The sequence below is a fragment of the Amia ocellicauda genome, chromosome 1, assembly GCF_036373705.1.
Source record: "Amia ocellicauda isolate fAmiCal2 chromosome 1, fAmiCal2.hap1, whole genome shotgun sequence".
Classification (NCBI taxonomy): Eukaryota; Metazoa; Chordata; class Actinopteri; order Amiiformes; family Amiidae; genus Amia; species Amia ocellicauda.
Genome location: NC_089850.1, coordinates 62182159 through 62205613, shown reverse-complemented (window position 1 = coordinate 62205613; position 23455 = coordinate 62182159). Strand labels below are relative to the sequence as shown.

At 46.6% G+C, this 23455-nt stretch overlaps 1 protein-coding gene across 5 annotated transcripts in view; it reads right to left on the bottom strand.

Annotated features, from left to right (window-relative positions):
- Positions 1-6802: 6802 nt before the first annotated feature.
- Positions 6803-23455, bottom strand: part of LOC136757606 (glutathione S-transferase kappa 1) — a 28055-nt gene continuing 11402 nt past the window's right edge. For all 5 annotated transcript variants that reach the window (XM_066712410.1, XM_066712408.1, XM_066712413.1 and 2 more), the window contains 4 exons: positions 16696-16832; positions 7493-7609; positions 7236-7329; positions 6803-6908 (listed from right to left, as the gene is read on the bottom strand). In XM_066712410.1, the coding sequence (XP_066568507.1) occupies positions 6859-6908; positions 7236-7329; positions 7493-7609; positions 16696-16832 (398 nt within the window). In that variant the 3' untranslated portion in view covers positions 6803-6858. The remainder of the gene's footprint in view (positions 6909-7235; positions 7330-7492; positions 7610-16695; positions 16833-23455) is intronic.

Genomic DNA, 23455 nt, shown 5'->3' with positions numbered 1-23455 from the left:
AGTGTCCAGTCAGTCAGTCAGTGTTAATGTGCTGTAGTGTCCAGTCAGTCAGTGTTAATTAGCTGTAGTGTCCAGTCAGTCAGTCAGTGTTAATGTGCTGTAGTGTCCAGTCAGTCAGTGTTAATGTGCTGTAGTGTCCAGTCAGTCAGTCAGTGTTAATGCACTATATTGTCAAGTCAGTCAGTCAGTCAGTGTAATGTGCTGTAGTGTCCAGTCAGTCAGTAAGTGTTAATGTACAGTAGTGTCCAGTCAGTCAGTCAGTGTTAATGTGCTGTAGTGTCCAGTCAGTCAGTGTTAATGTGCTGTAGTGTCCAGTCAGTCAGTCAGTGTTAATATACTGTAGTGTCCAGTCAGTCAGTGTTAATGTGCTGTAGTGTCCAGTCAGTCAGTCAGTGTTAATGTGCTGTAGTGTCCAGTCAGTCAGTCAGTGTTAATGTACTATAGTGTCCAGTCAGTCAGTCAGTGTTAATGTGCTGTAGTGTCCAGTCAGTCAGTGTTAATGTGCTGTAGTGTCCAGTCAGTCAGTGTTAATGCACTATATTGTCCAGTCAGTCAGTCAGTCAGTGTTAATGTGCTGTAGTGTCCAGTCAGTCAGTGTTAATGTGCTGTAGTGTCCAGTCAGTCAGTGTTAATGTGCTGTAGTGTCCAATCAGTCAGTCAGTGTTAATGTACTGTAGTGTCCAGTCAGTCAGTGTTAATGTACTGTAGTGTCCAGTCAGTCAGTGTTAATGTGCTGTAGTGTCCAGTCAGTCAGTCAGTGTTAATGTGCTGTAGTGTCCAGTCAGTCAGTCCGTGTTAATGAGCTGTAGTGTCCAGTCAGTCAGTCAGTGTTAATGTGCTGTAGTGTCCAGTCAGTCAGTCCGTGTTAATGTGCTGTAGTGTCCAGTCAGTCAGTCAGTGTTAATGTTCTGTAGTGTCCAGTCAGTCAGTCAGTGTTAATGTGCTGTAGTGTCCAGTCAGTCAGTGTTAATGTGCTGTAGTGTCCAGTCAGTCAGTGTTAATATACTGTAGTGTCCAGTCAGTCAGTGTTAATGTGCTGTAGTGTCCAGTCAGTCAGTCAGTGTTAATGTGCTGTAGTGTCCAGTCAGTCAGTGTTAATGTACTGTAGTGTCCAGTCAGTCAGTGTTAATGTGCTGTAGTGTCCAATCAGTCAGTCAGTGTTAATGTAATGTAGTGTCCAGTCAGTCAGTGTTAATGTACTGTAGTGTCCAGTCAGTCAGTCAGTGTTAATGTGCTGTAGTGTCCAGTCAGTCAGTCAGTGTTAATGTAATGTAGTGTCCAGTCAGTCAGTGTTAATGTACTGTAGTGTCCAGTCAGTCAGTGTTAATGTGCTGTAGTGTCCAATCAGTCAGTCAGTGTTAATGTAATGTAGTGTCCAGTCAGTCAGTGTTAATGTACTGTAGTGTCCAGTCAGTCAGTCAGTGTTAATGTGCTGTAGTGTCCAGTCAGTCAGTGTTAATGTGCTGTAGTGTCCAGTCAGTCAGTGTTAATGTGCTGTAGTGTCCAATCAGTCAGTCAGTGTTAATGTACTGTAGTGTCCAGTCAGTCAGTGTTAATGTACTGTAGTGTCCAGTCAGTCAGTGTTAATGTGCTGTAGTGTCCAGTCAGTCAGTCAGTGTTAATGTGCTGTAGTGTCCAGTCAGTCAGTCCGTGTTAATGTGCTGTAGTGTCCAGTCAGTCAGTCAGTGTTAATGTGCTGTAGTGTCCAGTCAGTCAGTCAGTGTTAATGTGCTGTAGTGTCCAGTCAGTCAGTCCGTGTTAATGTGCTGTAGTGTCCAGTCAGTCAGTCAGTGTTAATGTGCTGTAGTGTCCAGTCAGTCAGTCAGTGTTAATGTTCTGTAGTGTCCAGTCAGTCAGTCAGTGTTAATGTGCTGTAGTGTCCAGTCAGTCCGTGTTAATGTGCTGTAGTGTCCAGTCAGTCAGTCAGTGTTAATGTTCTGTAGTGTCCAGTCAGTCAGTCAGTGTTAATGTGCTGTAGTGTCCAGTCAGTCAGTGTTAATGTGCTGTAGTGTCCAGTCAGTCAGTGTTAATATACTGTAGTGTCCAGTCAGTCAGTGTTAATGTGCTGTAGTGTCCAGTCAGTCAGTCAGTGTTAATGTAATGTAGTGTCCAGTCAGTCAGTGTTAATGTACTGTAGTGTCCAGTCAGTCAGTGTTAATGTGCTGTAGTGTCCAATCAGTCAGTCAGTGTTAATGTAATGTAGTGTCCAGTCAGTCAGTGTTAATGTACTGTAGTGTCCAGTCAGTCAGTCAGTGTTAATGTGCTGTATTGTCCAGTCAGTCAGTCTTAATGTGCTGTAGTGTCCAGTCAATCAGTGTTAATGTGCTGTAGAGTCCAGTTAGTCAGTCAGTGTTAATGTACTGTAGTGTCCAGTCAGTCAGTGTTAATATACTGTAGTGTCCAGTCAGTCAGTGTTAATGTGCTGTAGTGTCCAGTCAGTCAGTCAGTGTTAATGTGCTGTAGTGTCCAGTCAGTCAGTGTTAATATACTGTAGTGTCCAGTCAGTCAGTGTTAATGTGCTGTAGTGTCCAGTCAGTCAGTCAGTCAGTGTTAATGCACTATATTGTCCAGTCAGTCAGTCAGTCAGTGTTAATGTACTGTAGTGTCCAGTCAGTCAGTGTTAATGTGCTGTAGTGTCCAGTCAGTCAGTGTTAATATACTGTAGTGTCCAGTAGGTCAGTGTTAATGTGCTGTAGTGTCCAGTCAGTCAGTCAGTGTTAATGTGCTGTAGTGTCCAGTCAGTCAGTCCGTGTTAATGTGCTGTAGTGTCCAGTCAGTCAGTCCGTGTTAATGTGCTGTAGTGTCCAGTCAGTCAGTCAGTGTTAATGTGCTGTAGTGTCCAGTCAGTCAGTCAGTGTTAATGTGCTGTAGTGTCCAGTCAGTCAGTGTTAATGTGCTGTAGTGTCCAGTCAGTCAGTGTTAATATACTGTAGTGTCCAGTCAGTCAGTGTTAATGTGCTGTAGTGTCCAGTCAGTCAGTCAGTGTTAATGTAATGTAGTGTCCAGTCAGTCAGTCAGTGTTAATGTGCTGTAGTGTCCAGTCAGTCAGTGTTAATGCACTATATTGTCCAGTCAGTCAGTCAGTCAGTGTTAATGTGCTGTAGTGTCCAGTCAGTCAGTGTTAATGTGCTGTAGTGTCCAGTCAGTCAGTGTTAATGTGCTGTAGTGTCCAATCAGTCAGTCAGTGTTAATGTACTGTAGTGTCCAGTCAGTCAGTGTTAATGTACTGTAGTGTCCAGTCAGTCAGTGTTAATGTGCTGTAGTGTCCAGTCAGTCAGTCAGTGTTAATGTGCTGTAGTGTCCAGTCAGTCAGTCCGTGTTAATGTGCTGTAGTGTCCAGTCAGTCAGTCAGTGTTAATGTTCTGTAGTGTCCAGTCAGTCAGTCAGTGTTAATGTGCTGTAGTGTCCAGTCAGTCAGTGTTAATGTGCTGTAGTGTCCAGTCAGTCAGTGTTAATATACTGTAGTGTCCAGTCAGTCAGTGTTAATGTGCTGTAGTGTCCAGTCAGTCAGTCAGTGTTAATGTGCTGTAGTGTCCAGTCAGTCAGTGTTAATGTACTGTAGTGTCCAGTCAGTCAGTGTTAATGTGCTGTAGTGTCCAATCAGTCAGTCAGTGTTAATGTAATGTAGTGTCCAGTCAGTCAGTGTTAATGTACTGTAGTGTCCAGTCAGTCAGTCAGTGTTAATGTGCTGTAGTGTCCAGTCAGTCAGTCAGTGTTAATGTAATGTAGTGTCCAGTCAGTCAGTGTTAATGTACTGTAGTGTCCAGTCAGTCAGTGTTAATGTGCTGTAGTGTCCAATCAGTCAGTCAGTGTTAATGTAATGTAGTGTCCAGTCAGTCAGTGTTAATGTACTGTAGTGTCCAGTCAGTCAGTCAGTGTTAATGTGCTGTAGTGTCCAGTCAGTCAGTGTTAATGTGCTGTAGTGTCCAGTCAGTCAGTGTTAATGTGCTGTAGTGTCCAATCAGTCAGTCAGTGTTAATGTACTGTAGTGTCCAGTCAGTCAGTGTTAATGTACTGTAGTGTCCAGTCAGTCAGTGTTAATGTGCTGTAGTGTCCAGTCAGTCAGTCAGTGTTAATGTGCTGTAGTGTCCAGTCAGTCAGTCCGTGTTAATGTGCTGTAGTGTCCAGTCAGTCAGTCAGTGTTAATGTTCTGTAGTGTCCAGTCAGTCAGTCAGTGTTAATGTGCTGTAGTGTCCAGTCAGTCCGTGTTAATGTGCTGTAGTGTCCAGTCAGTCAGTCAGTGTTAATGTTCTGTAGTGTCCAGTCAGTCAGTCAGTGTTAATGTGCTGTAGTGTCCAGTCAGTCAGTGTTAATGTGCTGTAGTGTCCAGTCAGTCAGTGTTAATATACTGTAGTGTCCAGTCAGTCAGTGTTAATGTGCTGTAGTGTCCAGTCAGTCAGTCAGTGTTAATGTAATGTAGTGTCCAGTCAGTCAGTGTTAATGTACTGTAGTGTCCAGTCAGTCAGTGTTAATGTGCTGTAGTGTCCAATCAGTCAGTCAGTGTTAATGTAATGTAGTGTCCAGTCAGTCAGTGTTAATGTACTGTAGTGTCCAGTCAGTCAGTCAGTGTTAATGTGCTGTATTGTCCAGTCAGTCAGTCTTAATGTGCTGTAGTGTCCAGTCAATCAGTGTTAATGTGCTGTAGAGTCCAGTTAGTCAGTCAGTGTTAATGTACTGTAGTGTCCAGTCAGTCAGTGTTAATATACTGTAGTGTCCAGTCAGTCAGTGTTAATGTGCTGTAGTGTCCAGTCAGTCAGTCAGTGTTAATGTGCTGTAGTGTCCAGTCAGTCAGTGTTAATATACTGTAGTGTCCAGTCAGTCAGTGTTAATGTGCTGTAGTGTCCAGTCAGTCAGTCAGTCAGTGTTAATGCACTATATTGTCCAGTCAGTCAGTCAGTCAGTGTTAATGTACTGTAGTGTCCAGTCAGTCAGTGTTAATGTGCTGTAGTGTCCAGTCAGTCAGTGTTAATATACTGTAGTGTCCAGTAGGTCAGTGTTAATGTGCTGTAGTGTCCAGTCAGTCAGTCAGTGTTAATGTGCTGTAGTGTCCAGTCAGTCAGTGTTAATATACTGTAGTGTCCAGTCAGTCAGTCAGTGTTAATGTGCTGTAGTGTCCAATCAGTCAGTGTTAATGTGCTGTAGTGTCCAGTCAGTCAGTCAGTGTTAATGTGCTGTAGTGTCCAATCAGTCAGTGTTAATGTGCTGTAGTGTCCAGTCAGTCAGTCAGTGTTAATGTGCTGTAGTGTCCAGTCAGTCAGTGTTAATGTGCTGTAGTGTCCAGTCAGTCAGTGTTAATATACTGTAGTGTCCAGTCAGTCAGTGTTAATGTGCTGTAGTATCCAGTCAGTCAGTGTTAATGTGCAGTAGTGTCCAGTCAGTCAGTGTTAATGTACTGTAGTGTCCAGTCAGTCAGTGTTAATTAGCTGTAGTGTCCAGTCAGTCAGTCAGTGTTAATGTGCTGTAGTGTCCAGTCAGTCAGTGTTAATGTGCTGTAGTGTCCAGTCAGTCAGTGTTAATGCACTATATTGTCAAGTCAGTCAGTCAGTCAGTGTTAATGTGCTGTAGTGTCCAGTCAGTCAGTAAGTGTTAATGTACTGTAGTGTCCAGTCAGTCAGTCAGTGTTAATGTGCTGTAGTGTCCAGTCAGTCAGTGTTAATGTGCTGTAGTGTCCAGTCAGTCAGTCAGTGTTAATATACTGTAGTGTCCAGTCAGTCAGTGTTAATGTGCTGTAGTGTCCAGTCAGTCAGTCAGTGTTAATGTGCTGTAGTGTCCAGTCAGTCAGTGTTAATGTGCTGTAGTGTCCAGTCAGTCAGTGTTGATGCATTATATTGTCCAGTCAGTCAGTCAGTCAGTGTTAATGTGCTGTAGTGTCCAGTCAGTCAGTCAGTGTTAATGTACTGTAGTGTCCAGTCAGTCAGTGTTAATGTACTGTAGTGTCCAGTCAGTCAGTCAGTGTTAATGTGCTGTAGTGTCCAGTCAGTCAGTCAGTGTTAATGTGCTGTAGTGTCCAGTCAGTGTTAATGTGCTGTAGTGTCCAGTCAGTCAGTGTTAATGTGTTTTAGTGTCCAGTCAGACAGTGTTAATGCACTGTATTGTCCAGTCAGTCAGTCTTAATGTGCTGTAGTGTCCAGTCAGTCAGTGTTAATGTACTGTAGTGTCCAGTCAGTCAGTGTTAATGTGCTGTAGTGTCCAGTCAGTCAGTGTTAATGTGCTGTAGTGTCCAGTCAGTCAGTCAGTGTTAATGTCCTGTAGTGTCCAGTCAGTCAGTGTTAATGTACTGTAGTGTCCAGTCAGTCAGTGTTAATGTGCTGTAGAGTCCAGTTAGTCAGTCAGTGTTAATGTGCTGTAGTGTCCAGTCAGTCAGTCAGTGTTAATGTGCTGTAGAGTCCAGTTAGTCAGTCAGTGTTAATGTGCTGTAGTGTCCAGTCAGTCAGTCAGTGTTAATGTGCTGTAGTGTCCAGTCAGTTAGTCAGTGTTAATGTACTGTAGTGTCCAGTCAGTCAGTGTTAATGTGCTGTAGTGTCCAGTCAGTCAGTCAGTGTTAATGTGCTGTAGTGTCCAGTCAGTCAGTGTTAATGTGCTGTAGTGTCCAGTCAGTCAGTCAGTGTTAATGTGCTGTAGTGTCCTGTCAGTCAGTCAGTGTTAATGTGCTGTAGTGTCCAGTCAGTCAGTGTTAATGTACTGTAGTGTCCAGTCAGTCAGTGTTAATGTACTGTAGTGTCCAGTCAGTCAGTCAGTGTTAATGTGCTGTAGTGTCCAGTCAGTCAGTTGGTGTGCTGCTACAATAAAGACAGACAGGTAATTAATTAATCAGCCTAGACTGGCTTTATTAACACACTCCCCATCTCTCTCTCTCTCTCACATCTTCATTGTGGGTGTGTCTGGCCGAGGTCCCACCCACTTCTCACCTGAAACAGAGAAAGAGACAGAAGATTGGACAGGAAGGAATGTCAATCAACAATCAAGGAGACTAAAATGATTGACGTAATATTAACAATCACAATAAGAGTAATAACTGATAAAAACAACTATGATCATATTAATCATGATACTATACTGTACTACTATACTGCTACTAATAGTTATTATAATAAAGATGTTAAAATGATTAAAACATTAAGAGTACACTTAATACTACTACTATTACTACTAAAAATAACTACAACTAATTATAACAGTAATAATAACAACAATAATAAATAATATTAATAATAATAGTAGTAACAAGCTCAGACCCAGGCAGTGCGCCATCAGCTCGAATCTGTCAGAGCCAAAGAACACCTCTGGGCTCCCCTTGACAGAACACACTGAGAGAGGGAACCCAAATGCCTGCAGAGAGAGAGAGAGAGAGAGAGTGAGTGAGACACAGAGAGAGTTAATACAGTATAACACTGACTGGACACAGCAGCACATTGATAACAATTACATTTACTATGATGACAACAGAGAGAGTGGGGTAAAGAGGGGTTTGGGAGAGGAGGGGGAATCTGACCCCGTAATCAATTGCTTCCTGAGTCGTGCTCTTCAGTTTGTCCTTCACTTCCTTTGTGCCGACCAATCGAAACAACTCCTCCACCTGACTGGCAGAAAGTCCCGCCTTCAGCGCAGCCTGAGGACACAAACAACCAATCAGCTCTCAGTGCATCAGTCAGTCAGTGAGTCCATTTGTCTCAGTGTCCAGTACCTCGGTCAGTGACTGTGTCTCAGTGTCTCAGAGTCAAGTACCTCGGTCAGTGACTGTCTCTCAGTGTCTTAATGTCCAGTACCTCGATCAGTGACTGTGTCTCAGTGTCCAGTAACTCAGTCAGTGACTGTGTCTCAGTGTCCAGTACCTCGATCAGTGACTGTGCCTCAGTGTCACAGTGTCCAGTACCTCGGTCAGTGACTGTCTCTCAGTGTCTTAGTGTCCAGTACCTCGCTCAGTGACTGTGTCTCAGTGTCTCAATGTCCAGTACCTCGATGAGTGACTGTCTCTCAGTGTCTTAGTGTCCAGTACCTCGGTCAGTGACTGTGTCTCAGTGTCCAAGTGTCCAGTACCTCGGTCAGTGACTGTGTCTCAGTGTCCAGTACCTCGGTCAGTGACTGTCTCTCAGTGTCTTAGTGTCCAGTACCTCGCTCAGTGACTGTGTCTCAGTGTCTCAATGTCCAGTACATCGATCAGTGACTGTCTCTCAGTGTCTTAGTGTCCAGTACCTCAATCAGTGACTGTGTCTCAGTGTCCAGTACCTCGGTCAGTGACTGTGTCTCAGTGTCCAAGTGTCCAGTACCTCGGTCAGTGACTGTGTCTCAGAGTCCAGTACCTCGGTCAGTGACTGTCTCTCAGTGTCTTAGTGTCCAGTACCTCGCTCAGTGACTGTGTCTCAGTGTCTCAATGTCCAGTACCTCGATCAGTGACTGTCTCTCAGTGTCTTAGTGTCCAGTACCTCAATCAGTGACTGTGTCTCAGTGTCCAGTACCTCGGTCAGTGACTGTGTCTCAGTGTCCAAGTGTCCAGTACCTCGGTCAGTGACTGTGTTTCAGTGACTAATAGGTCGGTCAGTGACTGTGTCTCAGTCTCTCGATGTCAAGTACCTTGGTCAGTGACTGTGTCTCAGTGTCTCAGAGTCCAGTACCTCGGTCAGTGACTGTGTCTCAGTGTCTAATAGGTCGGTCAGTGACTGTGTCTCAGTCTCTCAATGTCCAGTACCTTGGTCAGTCACTGTGTCTCAGTGTCTAGTACCTCGGTCAGTGACTGTGTCTCTAAGACCAGTACCTCAATCAGTGACTGTGTCTCAGTGTCCAGTACCTCAGTCAGTGACTGTGTCTCAGTGTACAGTACCTCGGTCAGTGACTGTGTCTCAGTGTCCAGTACCTCGGTAAGTGACTGCGTCTCAGTGTCTCAGTGTCCAGTACCTCGGTCAGTGACTGTGTCTCAGTGTCCAGTACCTCGATCAGTGACTGTGTCTCAGTGTCCACTACCTCAGTTAGTGACTGTGTCTCAGTGTCCAGTAACTCGGTCAGTGACTGTGTCTCAGTGTCCAGTACCACGGTCAGTGACTGTGTCTCAGTGTCCAGTACCTCAGTCAGTGACTGTCTCTCAGTGTCTCAGTGTCCAGTATCACGGTCAGTGACTGTGTCTCAGTGTCCAGTACCTCAGTCAGTGACTGTCTCTCAGTGTCTCAGTGTCCAGTACCTCAGTCAGTGACTGTGTCTCAGTGTCCAGTATCACGGTCAGTGACTGTGTCTCAGTGTCCAGTAACTCGGTCAGTGACTGTGCCTCAGTGTCACAGTGTCCAGTACCTCGATCAGTGACTGTCTCTCAGTGTCTCAGTGTCCAGTACCTCAGTCAGTGACTGTGTCTCAGTGTCCAGTATCACGGTCAGTGACTGTGCCTCAGTGTCTCAGAGTCCAGTACCTCGGTCAGTGACTGTGTCTCAGTGTCTCAGAGTCCAGTACCTCGGTCAGTGACTGTGCCTCAGTGTCACAGTGTCCAGTACCTCGGTCAGTGACTGTGTCTCAGTGTCTCACTATCCAGTACCTCAGTCAGTGACTGTGTCTCAGTGTCCAGTACCTCGGTCAGTGACTGTGTCTCAGTGTCCAGTACCTCGGTCAGTGACTGTGCCTCAGTGTCACAGTGTCCAGTACCTCGATCAGTGACTGTGTCTCAGTGTCTCAGAGTCCAGTACCTCGGTCAGTGACTGTGTCTCAGTGTCTCAGTGTCCAGTACCTCAGTCAGTGACTGTGTCTCAGTGTCCAGTACCTCAGTCAGTGACTGTGTCTCAGTGTCCAGTACGTCGGTCAGTGACTGTGTCTCAGTGTCTCAGTGTCCAGTACCTCGATCAGTGACTGTGTCTCAGTGTCTCAGTGTCCAGTACCACAGTCAGTGACTGTGTCTCAGTGTCCAGTACATCGGTCAGTGACTGTGTCTCAGTGTCTCAGTGTCCAGTACCTCAATCAGTGACTGTGTCTCAGTGTCCAGTACCTCAGTCAGTGACTGTGTCTCAGTGTCTCAGTGTACAGTACCTCGGTCAGTGACTGTGTCTCAGTGTCCAGTACCTCGGTAAGTGACTGCGTCTCAGTGTCTCAGTGTCCAGTACCTCGGTCAGTGACTGTGTCTCAGTGTCCAGTACCTCGATCAGTGACTGTGTCTCAGTGTCCACTACCTCAGTTAGTGACTGTGTCTCAGTGTCCAGTAACTCGGTCAGTGACTGTGTCTCAGTGTCCAGTACCACGGTCAGTGACTGTGTCTCAGTGTCCAGTACCTCAGTCAGTGACTGTCTCTCAGTGTCTCAGTGTCCAGTATCACGGTCAGTGACTGTGTCTCAGTGTCCAGTACCTCAGTCAGTGACTGTCTCTCAGTGTCTCAGTGTCCAGTACCTCAGTCAGTGACTGTGTCTCAGTGTCCAGTATCACGGTCAGTGACTGTGTCTCAGTGTCCAGTAACTCGGTCAGTGACTGTGCCTCAGTGTCACAGTGTCCAGTACCTCGATCAGTGACTGTCTCTCAGTGTCTCAGTGTCCAGTACCTCAGTCAGTGACTGTGTCTCAGTGTCCAGTATCACGGTCAGTGACTGTGCCTCAGTGTCTCAGAGTCCAGTACCTCGGTCAGTGACTGTGTCTCAGTGTCTCAGAGTCCAGTACCTCGGTCAGTGACTGTGCCTCAGTGTCACAGTGTCCAGTACCTCGGTCAGTGACTGTGTCTCAGTGTCTCACTATCCAGTACCTCAGTCAGTGACTGTGTCTCAGTGTCCAGTACCTCGGTCAGTGACTGTGTCTCAGTGTCCAGTACCTCGGTCAGTGACTGTGCCTCAGTGTCACAGTGTCCAGTACCTCGATCAGTGACTGTGTCTCAGTGTCTCAGAGTCCAGTACCTCGGTCAGTGACTGTGTCTCAGTGTCTCAGTGTCCAGTACCTCAGTCAGTGACTGTGTCTCAGTGTCCAGTACCTCAGTCAGTGACTGTGTCTCAGTGTCCAGTACGTCGGTCAGTGACTGTGTCTCAGTGTCTCAGTGTCCAGTACCTCGATCAGTGACTGTGTCTCAGTGTCTCAGTGTCCAGTACCACAGTCAGTGACTGTGTCTCAGTGTCCAGTACATCGGTCAGTGACTGTGTCTCAGTGTCTCAGTGTCCAGTACCTCGGTCAGTGACTCTGTCTCAGTGTCCAGTACCTCGGTCAGTGACTGTGTCTCAGTGTCTCAGTGTCCAGTACCTCAGTCAGTGACTGTGTCTCAGTGTACAGTACCTCGGTCAGTGACTGTGTCTCAGTGTCCAGTACCTCGGTAAGTGACTGTGTCTCAGTGTCTCAGTGTCCACTACCTCAGTCAGTGACTGTGTCTCAGTGTCCACTACCTCAGTCAGTGACTGTGTCTCAGTGTACAGTACCTCGGTCAGTGACTGTGTCTCAGTGTCTCAGTGTCCAGTACCTCGGTCAGTGACTGTGCCTCAGTGTCACAGTGTCCAGTACCTCGATCAGTGACTGTGTCTCAGAGTCCAGTACCTCGGTCAGTGACTGTGTCTCAGTGTCTCAGTGTCCAGTACCTCGGTCAGTGACTGTGTCTCAGTGTCTCAGTGTCCAGTACCTCGGTCAGTGACTGTGTCTCAGTGTCCAGTACCTCGATCAGTGACTGTGTCTCAGTGTCTCAGTGTCCAGTACCTCGGTCAGTGACTGTACCTCAGTGTCTCAGAGTCCAGTACCTCGGTCAGTGACTGTGTCTCAGTGTCTCAGTGTCCAGTACCTCGATCAGTGACTGTCTCTCAGTGTCTCAGTGTCCAGTACCTCGATCAGTGACTATGTCTCAGAGTCTCAATGTCCAGTACCTCGCTCAGTGACTGTGTCTCATTGTCCAGTAACTCGGTCAGTGACTGTGTCTCAGTGTCCAGTACCTCGATCAGTGACTGTGTCTCATTGTCCAGTAACTCGGTCAGTGACTGTGTCTCAGTGTCCAGTACCTCGATCAGTGACTGTCTCTCAGTGTCTCAGTGTCCAGTACCTCGGTCAGTGACTGTGTCTCAGTGTCCAGTACCTCGGTCAGTGACTGTGTCTCAGTGTCTAGTACCTCGATCAGTGACTGTGTCTCAGTGTCTCAGAGTCCAGTACCTCGGTCAGTGACTGTGTCTCAGTGTCCAGTAACTCGGTCAGTGACTGTGTCTCAGTGTCCAGTACCTCGGTCAGTGACTGTGTCTCAGTGTCCAGTACCTCGGTAAGTGACTGTGTCTCAGTGTCTCAGTGTCCACTACCTCAGTCAGTGACTGTGTCTCAGTGTCCACTACCTCAGTCAGTGACTGTGTCTCAGTGTCCAGTAACTCGGTCAGTGACTGTGTCTCAGTGTCTAGTACCTCGATCAGTGACTGTGTCTCAGTGTCCAGTACCTCGGTCAGTGACTGTGTCTCAGTGTCTAGTACCTCGATCAGTGACTGTGTCTCAGTGTCTCAGTGTCCAGTACCTCGGTCAGTGACTGTGTCTCAGTGTCTCAGTGTCCAGTACCTCGATCAGTGACTGTGTCTCAGTGTCTCAGTGTCCAGTAGCTCAGTCAGTGACTGTGTCTCAGTGTCTCAGTGTCCAGTACCTCGGTCAGTGACTGTGCCTCAGTGTCACAGTGTCCAGTACCTCGATCAGTGACTGTGTCTCAGTGTCTCAGAGTCCAGTACCTCGGTCAGTGACTGTGTCTCAGTGTCTCAGTGTCCAGTACCTCGGTCAGTGACTGTGTCTCAGTGTCTCAGTGTCCAGTACCTCGGTCAGTGACTGTGTCTCAGTGTCCAGTACCTCGATCAGTGACTGTGTCTCAGTGTCTCAGTGTCCAGTACCTCGGTCAGTGACTGTGTCTCAGTGTCTCAGTGTCCAGTACCTCGGTCAGTGACTGTACCTCAGTGTCTCAGAGTCCAGTACCTCGGTCAGTGACTGTGTCTCAGTGTCTCAATGTCCAGTAACTCGGTCAGTGACTGTGTCTCAGTGTCTCAGTGTCCAGTACCTCGATCAGTGACTGTCTCTCAGTGTCTCAGTGTCCAGTACCTCGATCAGTGACTATGTCTCAGAGTCTCAATGTCCAGTACCTCGCTCAGTGACTGTGTCTCATTGTCCAGTAACTCGGTCAGTGACTGTGTCTCAGTGTCCAGTACCTCGATCAGTGACTGTGTCTCATTGTCCAGTAACTCGGTCAATGACTGTGTCTCAGTGTCCAGTACCTCGATCAGTGACTGTCTCTCAGTGTCTCAGTGTCCAGTACCTCGGTCAGTGACTGTGTCTCAGTGTCCAGTACCTCGGTCAGTGACTGTGTCTCAGTGTCTAGTACCTCGATCAGTGACTGTGTCTCAGTGTCTCAGAGTCCAGTACCTCGGTCAGTGACTGTGTCTCAGTGTCCAGTAACTCGGTCAGTGACTGTGTCTCAGTGTCCAGTACCTCGATCAGTGACTGTGTCTCATTGTCCAGTAACTCGGTCAGTGACTGTGTCTCAGTGTCCAGTACCTCGATCAGTGACTGTCTCTCAGTGTCTCAGTGTCCAGTACCTCGATCAGTGACTGTCTCTCAGTGTCTCAGTGTCCAGTAACTCGGTCAGTGACTGTGTCTCAGTGTCTAGTACCTCGATCAGTGACTGTGTCTCAGTGTCCAGTACCTCTGTCAGTGACTGTGTCTCAGTGTCTCAGAGTCCAGTACCTCGGTCAGTGACTGTGTCTCAGTGTCTAGTACCTCGATCAGTGACTGTGTCTCAGTGTCTCAGTGTCCAGTACCTCAGTCAGTGACTGTGTCTCAGTGTCTCAGTGTCCAGTACCTCGGTCAATGACTGTGTCTCAGTGTCTCAGTGTCCAGTACCTCGATCAGTGACTGTGTCTCAGTGTCCAGTACCTCTGTTAGTGACTGTGTCTCAGTGTCTCAGAGTCCATTACCTCGGTCAGTGACTGTGTCTCAGAGTCCAGTACCTCGATCAGTGACTGTGTCTCAGAGTCCAGTACCTCGGTCAGTGACTGTGTCTCAGTGTCTCAGTGTCCAGTACCTCGGTCAGTGACTGTGTCTCAGTGTCTCAATGTCCAGTAACTCGGTCAGTGACTGTGTCTCAGTGTCTCAGTGTCCAGTAACTCGGTCAGTGACTGTGTCTCAGTGTCTCAGTGTCCAGTATCTCGGTCAGTGACTGTGTCTCAGTGTCCAGTACCACGGTCAGTGACTGTGTCTCAGTGTCCAGTACCTCAGTCAGTGACTGTGTCTCAGTGTCTCAGTGTCCAGTACCTCGATCAGTGACTGTCTCTCAGTGTCCAGTACCTCGATCAGTGACTGTATCTCAGTGTCTCAATGTCCAGTACCTCGGTCAGTGACTGTGTCTCAGTGTCCAGTAACTCGGTCAGTGACTGTGTCTCAGTGTCTCAATGTCCAGTACCTCTGTCAGTGACTGTGTCTCAGTGTCTCAGAGTCCAGTACCTCGGTCAGTGACTGTGTCTCAGTGTCTAGTACCTCGATCAGTGACTGTGTCTCAGTGTCTCAGTGTCCAGTACCTCAGTCAGTGACTGTGTCTCAGTGTCTCAGTGTCCAGTACCTCGGTCAATGACTGTGTCTCAGTGTCTCAGTGTCCAGTACCTCGATCAGTGACTGTGTCTCAGTGTCCAGTACCTCTGTCAGTGACTGTGTCTCAGTGTCTCAGAGTCCATTACCTCGGTCAGTGACTGTGTCTCAGAGTCCAGTACCTCGATCAGTGACTGTGTCTCAGAGTCCAGTACCTCGGTCAGTGACTGTGTCTCAGTGTCTCAGTGTCCAGTACCTCGGTCAGTGACTGTGTCTCAGTGTCTCAATGTCCAGTAACTCGGTCAGTGACTGTGTCTCAGTGTCTCAGTGTCCAGTAACTCGGTCAGTGACTGTGTCTCAGTGTCTCAGTGTCCAGTATCTCGGTCAGTGACTGTGTCTCAGTGTCCAGTACCACGGTCAGTGACTGTGTCTCAGTGTCCAGTACCTCAGTCAGTGACTGTGTCTCAGTGTCTCAGTGTCCAGTACCTCGATCAGTGACTGTCTCTCAGTGTCCAGTACCTCGATCAGTGACTGTATCTCAGTGTCTCAATGTCCAGTACCTCGGTCAGTGACTGTGTCTCAGTGTCCAGTAACTCGGTCAGTGACTGTGTCTCAGTGTCTCAATGTCCAGTACCTCGGTCAGTGACTGTGTCTCAGTGTCCAGTAACTTGGTCAGTGACTGTGTCTCAGTGTCCAGTAACTCGGTCAGTGACTGTGTCTCAGTGTCTAGTACCTCGATCAGTGACTGTGTCTTAGTGTCCAGTAACTCGGTCAGTGACTGTGTCTCAGTGTCCAGTACCTCGATCAGTGACTGTGTCTCAGTGTCTCAATGTCCAGTAACTCGGTCAGTGACTGTGTCTCAGTGTCTCAGTGTCCAGTAACTCGGTCAGTGACTGTGTCTCAGTGTCTCAGTGTCCAGTACCTCGGTCAGTGACTGTGTCTCAGAGTCCAGTACCTCGGTCAGTGACTGTGTCTCAGTGTCCAGTACCTCAGTCAGTGACTGTGTCTCAGTGTCTCAGTGTCCAGTACCTCGATCAGTGACTGTCTCTCAGTGTCCAGTACCTCGATCAGTGACTGTATCTCAGTGTCTCAATGTCCAGTACCTCGGTCAGTGACTGTGTCTCAGTGTCCAGTAACTCGGTCAGTGACTGTGTCTCAGTGTCTCAATGTCCAGTACCTCGGTCAGTGACTGTGTCTCAGTGTCCAGTAACTTGGTCAGTGACTGTGTCTCAGTGTCCAGTAACTCGGTCAGTGACTGTGTCTCAGTGTCTAGTACCTCGATCAGTGACTGTGTCTTATTGTCCAGTAACTCGGTCAGTGACTGTGTCTCAGTGTCCAGTACCTCGATCAGTGACTGTGTCTCAGTGTCTCAATGTCCAGTACCTCGGTCAGTGACTGTGTCTTAGTGTCTCAGTGTCCAGTAACTCGGTCAGTGACTGTGTCTCAGTGTCTTAGTGTACAGTAACTCGGTCAGTGACTGTGTCTCAGTGTCTCAGAGTCCAGTACCTCGATCAGTGACTGTGTCTCAGTGTCCAGTAACTTGGTCAGTGACTGTGTCTCAGTGTCCAGTACCTCGGTCAGTGACTGTGTCTCAGTGTCCAGTAACTCGGTCAGTGACTGTGTCTCAGTGTCTAGTACCTCGATCAGTGACTGTGTCTTAGTGTCCAGTAACTCGGTCAGTGACTGTGTCTCAGTGTCCAGTACCTCGATCAGTGACTGTGTCTCAGTGTCTCAATGTCCAGTACCTCCGTCAGTGACTGTGTCTCAGTGTCTCAGAGTCCAGTACCTCGATCAGTGACTGTGTCTCAGTGTCCAGTAACTTGGTCAGTGACTGTGTCTCAGTGTCCAGTACCTCGGTCAGTGACTGTGTCTCAGTGTCCAGTAACTCGGTCAGTGACTGTGTCTCAGTGTCTAGTACCTCGATCAGTGACTGTGTCTTAGTGTCCAGTAACTCGGTCAGTGACTGTGTCTCAGTGTCCAGTACCTCGATCAGTGACTGTGTCTCAGTGTCTCAATGTCCAGTACCTCCGTCAGTGACTGTGTCTCAGTGTCTCAGAGTCCAGTACCTCGGTCAGTGACTGTGTCTCAGTGTCTCAGTGTCCAGTACCTCGGTCAGTAACTGTGTCTCAGTGTCCCAGAGTCCAGTAACTCGGTCAGTGACTGTGTCTCAGTGTCTCAGTGTCCAGTACCTCGATCAGTGACTGTGTCTCAGTGTCTCAGTGTCCAGTACCTCGGTCAGTGACTGTCTCTCAGTGATGTCCAGGTCGAGGCCCCAGATTCTTGTCCACAGCTCTCTGGACAGCGGCTCCACTGCGCTGGGCTGCAGCTCTGACACAGCAGTGATCAGTCGCATGGCCGGCAGGGTGCCTGTGGAGAGGACTACATTAACCATCAGCCCCAGATTCCCTCACACACTGAGGTGCACTCTGGGTAATATAGTTCTTATATTTCCACTATTTACTCAGTGTCTATGTAAGAGTGTGTGTTTGTCCATGTTCGTGTGTGTGTGTGTGTCTCCGTTGGTCGCAAATCTACAGTAGATGAAGACTACATTTCCCATCAGCCCCTAAAATTATCTTTCATTGACCTGCTTAGAGGTGCACTCTGGGTAATGTATTAAACGATTAAAAATGTTTTCCCCTTGTGTGGCTATTGATACATTCCACTCCAGCCAACGTCGGCTAAAGACTGTTTCCCATCAGCCCCTCACATTTATAGCACAACTCACATCAGACACTGTCATTTATTTGATCATTTTAATAATTACAGTTATGGGAAGAAGGCAGGGGAAAACGTTTGTGCTGGTTTCTGCCAATGAAAAATATTTGTGCTATTTTGGTTTCGAAGATATTAACATTTATTTATTTTTAGCGATTGACGTCACTCAGCCCCCTACAACAACAGACTCAAACCAAACACTTTTCATTTGTGCCGGTGAAACCAGCAGCATGTGAATTATGGTTATTAGGGATGTGCACGACAAATATTTTGACCATCAATAATTCCACTGTTGTCCACAACTATTCGAACAGTTGCCTGCCCCCATTCAAAATGCAACATTAAATGCGAAATAATGCAAAGTGACAACTTTATTGCAAAAAGTTCTGAACTTTATTTTAAAATACTTATCTAACACATCAATTCCATGAAATAAACATTAGGCTGTAAAAATACCTTCCTACATACCAAAAGGGCATAACAACAGCAATAAGCAGATCTGTGTCAGACTCTCGTATTATTATTGTTTCCCAATATTATCACAACTTTATCATAAATTGCTGATTAACTATGAAGCTTGTGACTATTTGTTTATAAAGGAACTCTTCCTTATACAATACTTGTGTCTCCCGAAAATTACTGCAGAGCTGATGTGTGCAATTACAGCTGTAACTGAACAACCAAAATGTTTATCTTTTAAAATTCAATAATAGATTAGCAATGTGAGCTGCAACGACAATGCCTTAACATTAGAGTCCTTGTGGCAATGTTTTCCGGTCATAACAGCTGGATACAAAATTTATTAGAGCAGTGGTTCTCAAACTGTGGTACCTCCTTTCGAATGACACAGTCACTCGCAGAATTATTGATATGGCCGATGATGTCAGAAGTATGCTGATAGAGCGCATTAAGATGAGCAGACGCTTTTCACTACAATTAGATGAGTCTACTGATGTCGCCGATTTGGCCAATTTGCACATTTAAATTAGATACGAGTTTGAGGGCATGTTCCATGAGGACTTTCTGTTCTGTATGCCGCTACCAACAAGAACTACAGGGGAGGATATTTTTCTTCTGAATGAATTAATTTATCGAAGAGAATGACATCGACTGGAAAAAATGCGTCTGAGTTTGTACAGACGGTACCAGAGCGATGACAGGCCGACACAGTGAAGTAGTTGCACAGGTTAGAGAGGTCGCTCTGGATATGAAGTGGACGCACTGCAGCATCCACCGCGAGGCACTGGCAGTCAAGAACATGGATGGATTAGATTAGACTCTGCTGTCAAAGTAGTGAATTCTATCAAGGCCCAACCAATGAATTCATATCTGTTCAGTGTGCTTTGTAATGGGCAGTGAACATGTGCAGCTTTTGCTACATACTGAAGTGAGATGGTTATGTAAAATTTCTTATGTTCTTCTTATGTTCTTAAGGGGCAGAGGCTCACAAGGCTCCTTGAACTGCACTCTGTGGTACAGATGTTCTCCTACAATCTCCTTTGGCAAGTCTATTTGATGATCCAGAATGGCTGGTACAATTAGCCTACCTGGCTGATATATTCTCACGTTTGAATGAGCCGAATATGGGACTGCAGGGGCTCTCTTTAAAAAAATGTGATGTGTCTGACGAGATCACTGCTATGAAGAAAAAGCTGCAGGTGTCTCTTCTGTCTCTGCTTTCCCAACTCTGAAGAATCATCTGCATGCATATGGTGTGGCACTTGATGCTGCAGTTTGTGATGTGATTGTTATGCACCTTTTCTCATTGGAAGAACAGTTCTCAGAGTATTTTCCAGTAGAGGCCACACCAAAGTGGATCAGGAACCCCTTTACTCCTGATGTCACGGGAATCTGATCTGATCTAATTTGATGAGACTTTGATGTCAGAATTTAAACAACTGTCACTGTTGAACTTCTGGATCCAAAGCCACAGTGACTACCCAGCCCTTTCAGTAAGGGTGTGCGGTTTTTGATGCCTTACTACCTATCTTTGTGAGAAAAGTTTCTCAGCTCTCACTGCAATCAAGACAAAGTATCGCAACAAAATGAATGCTGAGCCAGATCTGCATTTTAAGCTCACTGCCCTCGTCCCTGACATTGCAAGGCTTTCCTCGGCTAAACAGGCTCACACCTCTCACTAAAATGGTAAGTGCTCAGTGCTGTTTTTATTATTTGTGCATGTGCGTGTGTGCGCTCATGTTGGTCATTGACATTTTCTGTGGTTCCTATGAGAAGTTGACTTGTAGGTGGTACTTGGATGCTTTGGTTTGATCAGGGGTGGTACTTGGTTAAAAAAGTTTGAGAACCACTGTATTAGACTATCTATCCAACTATTGTCACGGGCGGGGTGTGACGGGCCTTACTTAATTGCACATGATTCTTTTATTGCTTATTTTGGTTCTTTGCACTTTTTACTTTTAAATATATACACATTATTTGTTTACACTGGTTGTTTATTTTTAATGAAGCAGTTGCTTCCTTTACTTTCTTTCTGTGTGGTATTATTATGATTTCTTATAATTGTGGTGATTGGGTTAATTATTTTGCCTGATGCACGCCACCAAACAGCATTCTCACGTGGACTTCCTGGACCTTCCCCTGTTAATTATCTTCACCTGCGCCCCTGTTTCTTGGTCTGCCTATTTAAGCTGAGGGTTTCTTTCAATTGCTTGGCTAAAGTTTCGGGCCACCAAGAGTTTACAGATCCCCTATATTGGCTATGCCCTATTAGATTTTGAAATTAGTTATCGTGGCCGATGGAAGTCTTAGCACCCAAGAAGACATATTAGGGATGAATGTGATTGGCCCTCTGTGGAAACAGTGTTTGAAGGACAGACAACTCAGTGGGCCAAGTTTCAGGGGGCGGCTGGAGACAGAAACCAGGCGAGCCACAGTGGTGGGGACCGCCGGATTCACTAGCCAAGCTCTCGTGCAGATTCCACGCTGCAGCGAGATGGTGCTGTGGGCCCACATCTCGCAATTTTCCCACAAGGCCAAACACTATGTCCTAATTGAGGCTCTAGATGACACACAGGAGTGGCAAGTGGCACAGACAGTGGCATTGGTTCGCCAGGGTAAGGTTAAAGTGAACCTTTGTGCTTACCCTGTAGATGTGCCCCAGCGCTGGCCACTTGCCAGGCTGTCTTGTATTGACCCAACAGAGATCTATGGAGAACGAGAGGTGGTGTATAATTATCAAAACCCTGATGTAGTGAAGGTGGATGTTTGCCCGGTCCGCTCCACCAAGATGGGAGGTCCAATAGAGTTGGCCAGAAGAGCCGAAGGGTGGTCTGCCAGACAACAGGACCGGTTAGAGGCTCTGCTGCAGCAATGGCGCTGTGTATTCGCTGCCCACGATGAGGTCTTTGGCCGGATGGAGGCTGTATACCACCACTTCCCTACCGGAGCTGCCCAACCTGTCAAGGGAACACTATCGACCCATACCCCCGGTGATGTATCAAGAGCTCTGAGGGTTGTTCCAGGAGATGAGGACCCAAGGCGTCATCTCTGAAAGCAGCAGTCCATGGGACGCATGCGGTAGAGGGTCCAGAACCAGGTGATGGGTTTCTTCAATTCTGCGTAGACCATCGACAGTTAATTTTGGCCACCCATAACGATGCCTACCCTCTCCCGCGTATTGAGGAGTCTTTAAACCAGCTTGAACGGGGCCGAGTGGTACTCGAGCCTCGACCTTGTGAGTGGGTACTGGCAGGTGGCTGTAGACATTCCCACCTTTGCCAAGATCGCTGCCCCTCTACATGGGTTGTTGGTGGGAGCAACGCCCTTAAAGAAAAACACCCCCATCGTGTGGACACTGCAGTGCCAGGCGGCTTTTCAGCAGTTGCGCGCTAAATTGGTGAGTGCCCCTATTCTCACTTAAGCAGATTTTTCACAGCCGTTTAATCTATATACTGATGCCAGTCTAGACAGACGGGGAGCAGTTTTGTCTGAAGTACAGGATGGAAAGGAAAGAGTCATTGCCTACTAGCGTTTCTAGCCCGGAAGCTGGGGCACCAAAAACACGGGCAACCCGGACGATTTCTCAACCCCCGCAAACCTGGGTTTGGCATGGGTATAAAACCGGGATTGACGAGAGGGAAAAAAAAAAAATCATACTTGTTGTGACAGGCACGGCTGCTGCTGACGCCCGCTGATTAGGTGCTGTCGCTCCCTCACAAACAGGCTACAGACTCACAGCTGCGGGCAATGAGCACCGAGGCGATTGTGACATCAACGGCAGGTGCGCCCCATCTATTTAATCTCACTCCCTCCCTAGCGTGTGGCGCTAACCGATGAGAGGGACGACTGAATCTGCAACCCCGGACTGCCCGGAGCACCCCGTTTGTTTGGACGTTTGTTTTCTTGTTTTGCTTTTGTTTTCCCCGATTGTCTGTGTTTTCCGCCCCCTTACAGAGCCAGTGAGCTCAATAAAGTCGGACACCGCCGAACCCGAGACTCTCTCTCTCCGCGTATTGTGCCCGGCTTTCACATATGGTGGCCGATGTGGGGAAGCTCCGCGGCTGATTACCCTGGAACCCCTACCTGGTGAGCAGAAAGACAGCGATGGAGGCGTCCGTGGTGGAGCAGCTGCTGGCCGCAGTAGTGAGGCTACAGGCGCAGCAGCAACAGACCCTGGAGACGCTGGCACAGCAAGTCTGAGCACCAGCTCTTGCGCCTAACCCTGCTGTGGCTGCAACGAACCCGGCTTGGGCTGGCTTAAGGATCCCGAAGATGGGGCCGGAGGATGACCCAGAGGCTTTTCTTCGAGCGCACCGCCCGGTGTTGCAGCTGGCCGGAGTCGGAGTGGGCGGTTCGCCTGGCCCCCCTGTTGACCAGGGAGGCGCAGTCCGCTGCCTGAGCGCTCCGTCCAGAGGATGCCCTGGACTACAAGAGGCTGAAGGACAGTGTCCTGGACCAGGTCGGCCTGACATCGGATGGTCAGCGCCAAAACTCCGAAGCCTTTTGTTTTATTTATTTACAATATTATATTGAAAAACAAAAGCAAAGTCTGATTTCTATTTCATATGGAATAAACAATGGTGGATGCCAATTACTTTTGTCAGTTTCAAGTTATTTCAGAGGAAATTGTGCATTCTTCGTTTCTTGTGGAGGGGTACCAACACATTTGAGCACATCTGTATATATGAAAAACTGCATCTTTTTCCCTGTGTGTCTGTGAACGCAGTCACTGATTTTCTGGCAGCACTCATCACGGGACAGACTTGAGGGCCCTGCTATGTTGGTCAGCCAAAAAGTTGTTAAAGTTGATTATTTCTCTACGACAATTCTTGAAAGGAACACCTAGGACCTCTGTGCAGCTGCTCGTAATTAATTACTTTTGACTGACCATACATCTCTCTCTGGATTATGTTCAGCTCTATTATATTTCAGGTTTCACTGTTAAATATCAAACTTCAATATATTGGCATCGAATTTCATTATATATAACCAATTATATTTTCCTGTTGGTGTCTCATAATACTTTATATTTAAAATAATAGTTTCTATTTATTATTCTATTTTTTTCACTGAAATAATGACAAGCAGAACAGTGGCTGAAGTGAGAGAATTCTGAGAAATAAAAGGCTCTCCTTGTGTGCATGTGAAAGAATGTCTTGTACATCATGTGTACCCCCAATTCTCAAACATTATTCTGAATAATTCCCTAATCAGCCAGGCCTGTCAAAGAGGAAGTCAAATCACCTGCTTACACATGCGCAACATTTAACACCAGAATTATTATTATTATTTAATACAACCATCTGTTATTTCATGAATTCCGTGTTTAATAAAAAAATGTTTAAACGTTAATTTTTTTTCTTCCAAAATTCAAATGTTTTAATTTACTAAAAAAGCTGAAAATGTTTTCATTAAATTTTTTTTGGAAACCTTCAGAAAATTGCATCGATAAGCATTACATGGACCATTATGGCACATGTAGTATTTCCGTCTGTAGGAGCCAATTAGTTTATTTAACGTGTTATTATTTAGAAGAAATATATTTACTCTGTATTTGTCAATTTCTGCATTTGGATTATTTATACTTTGTTTCTTTAAGAAACCAAGCTTTATGTATGTTCCATGGCTCATGCGCGTATATATATATATATATATTATATATATATATATATATATATATATATATATATATATATATACACATACACACAGTGAGAGAAAAAAGTATTTGACCCCCTGCTGATTTTGTACAATCAATTTTGGACAAAGAAATTATCAGTCTATAATTTTAATGGTAGGTGTATTTTAACAGT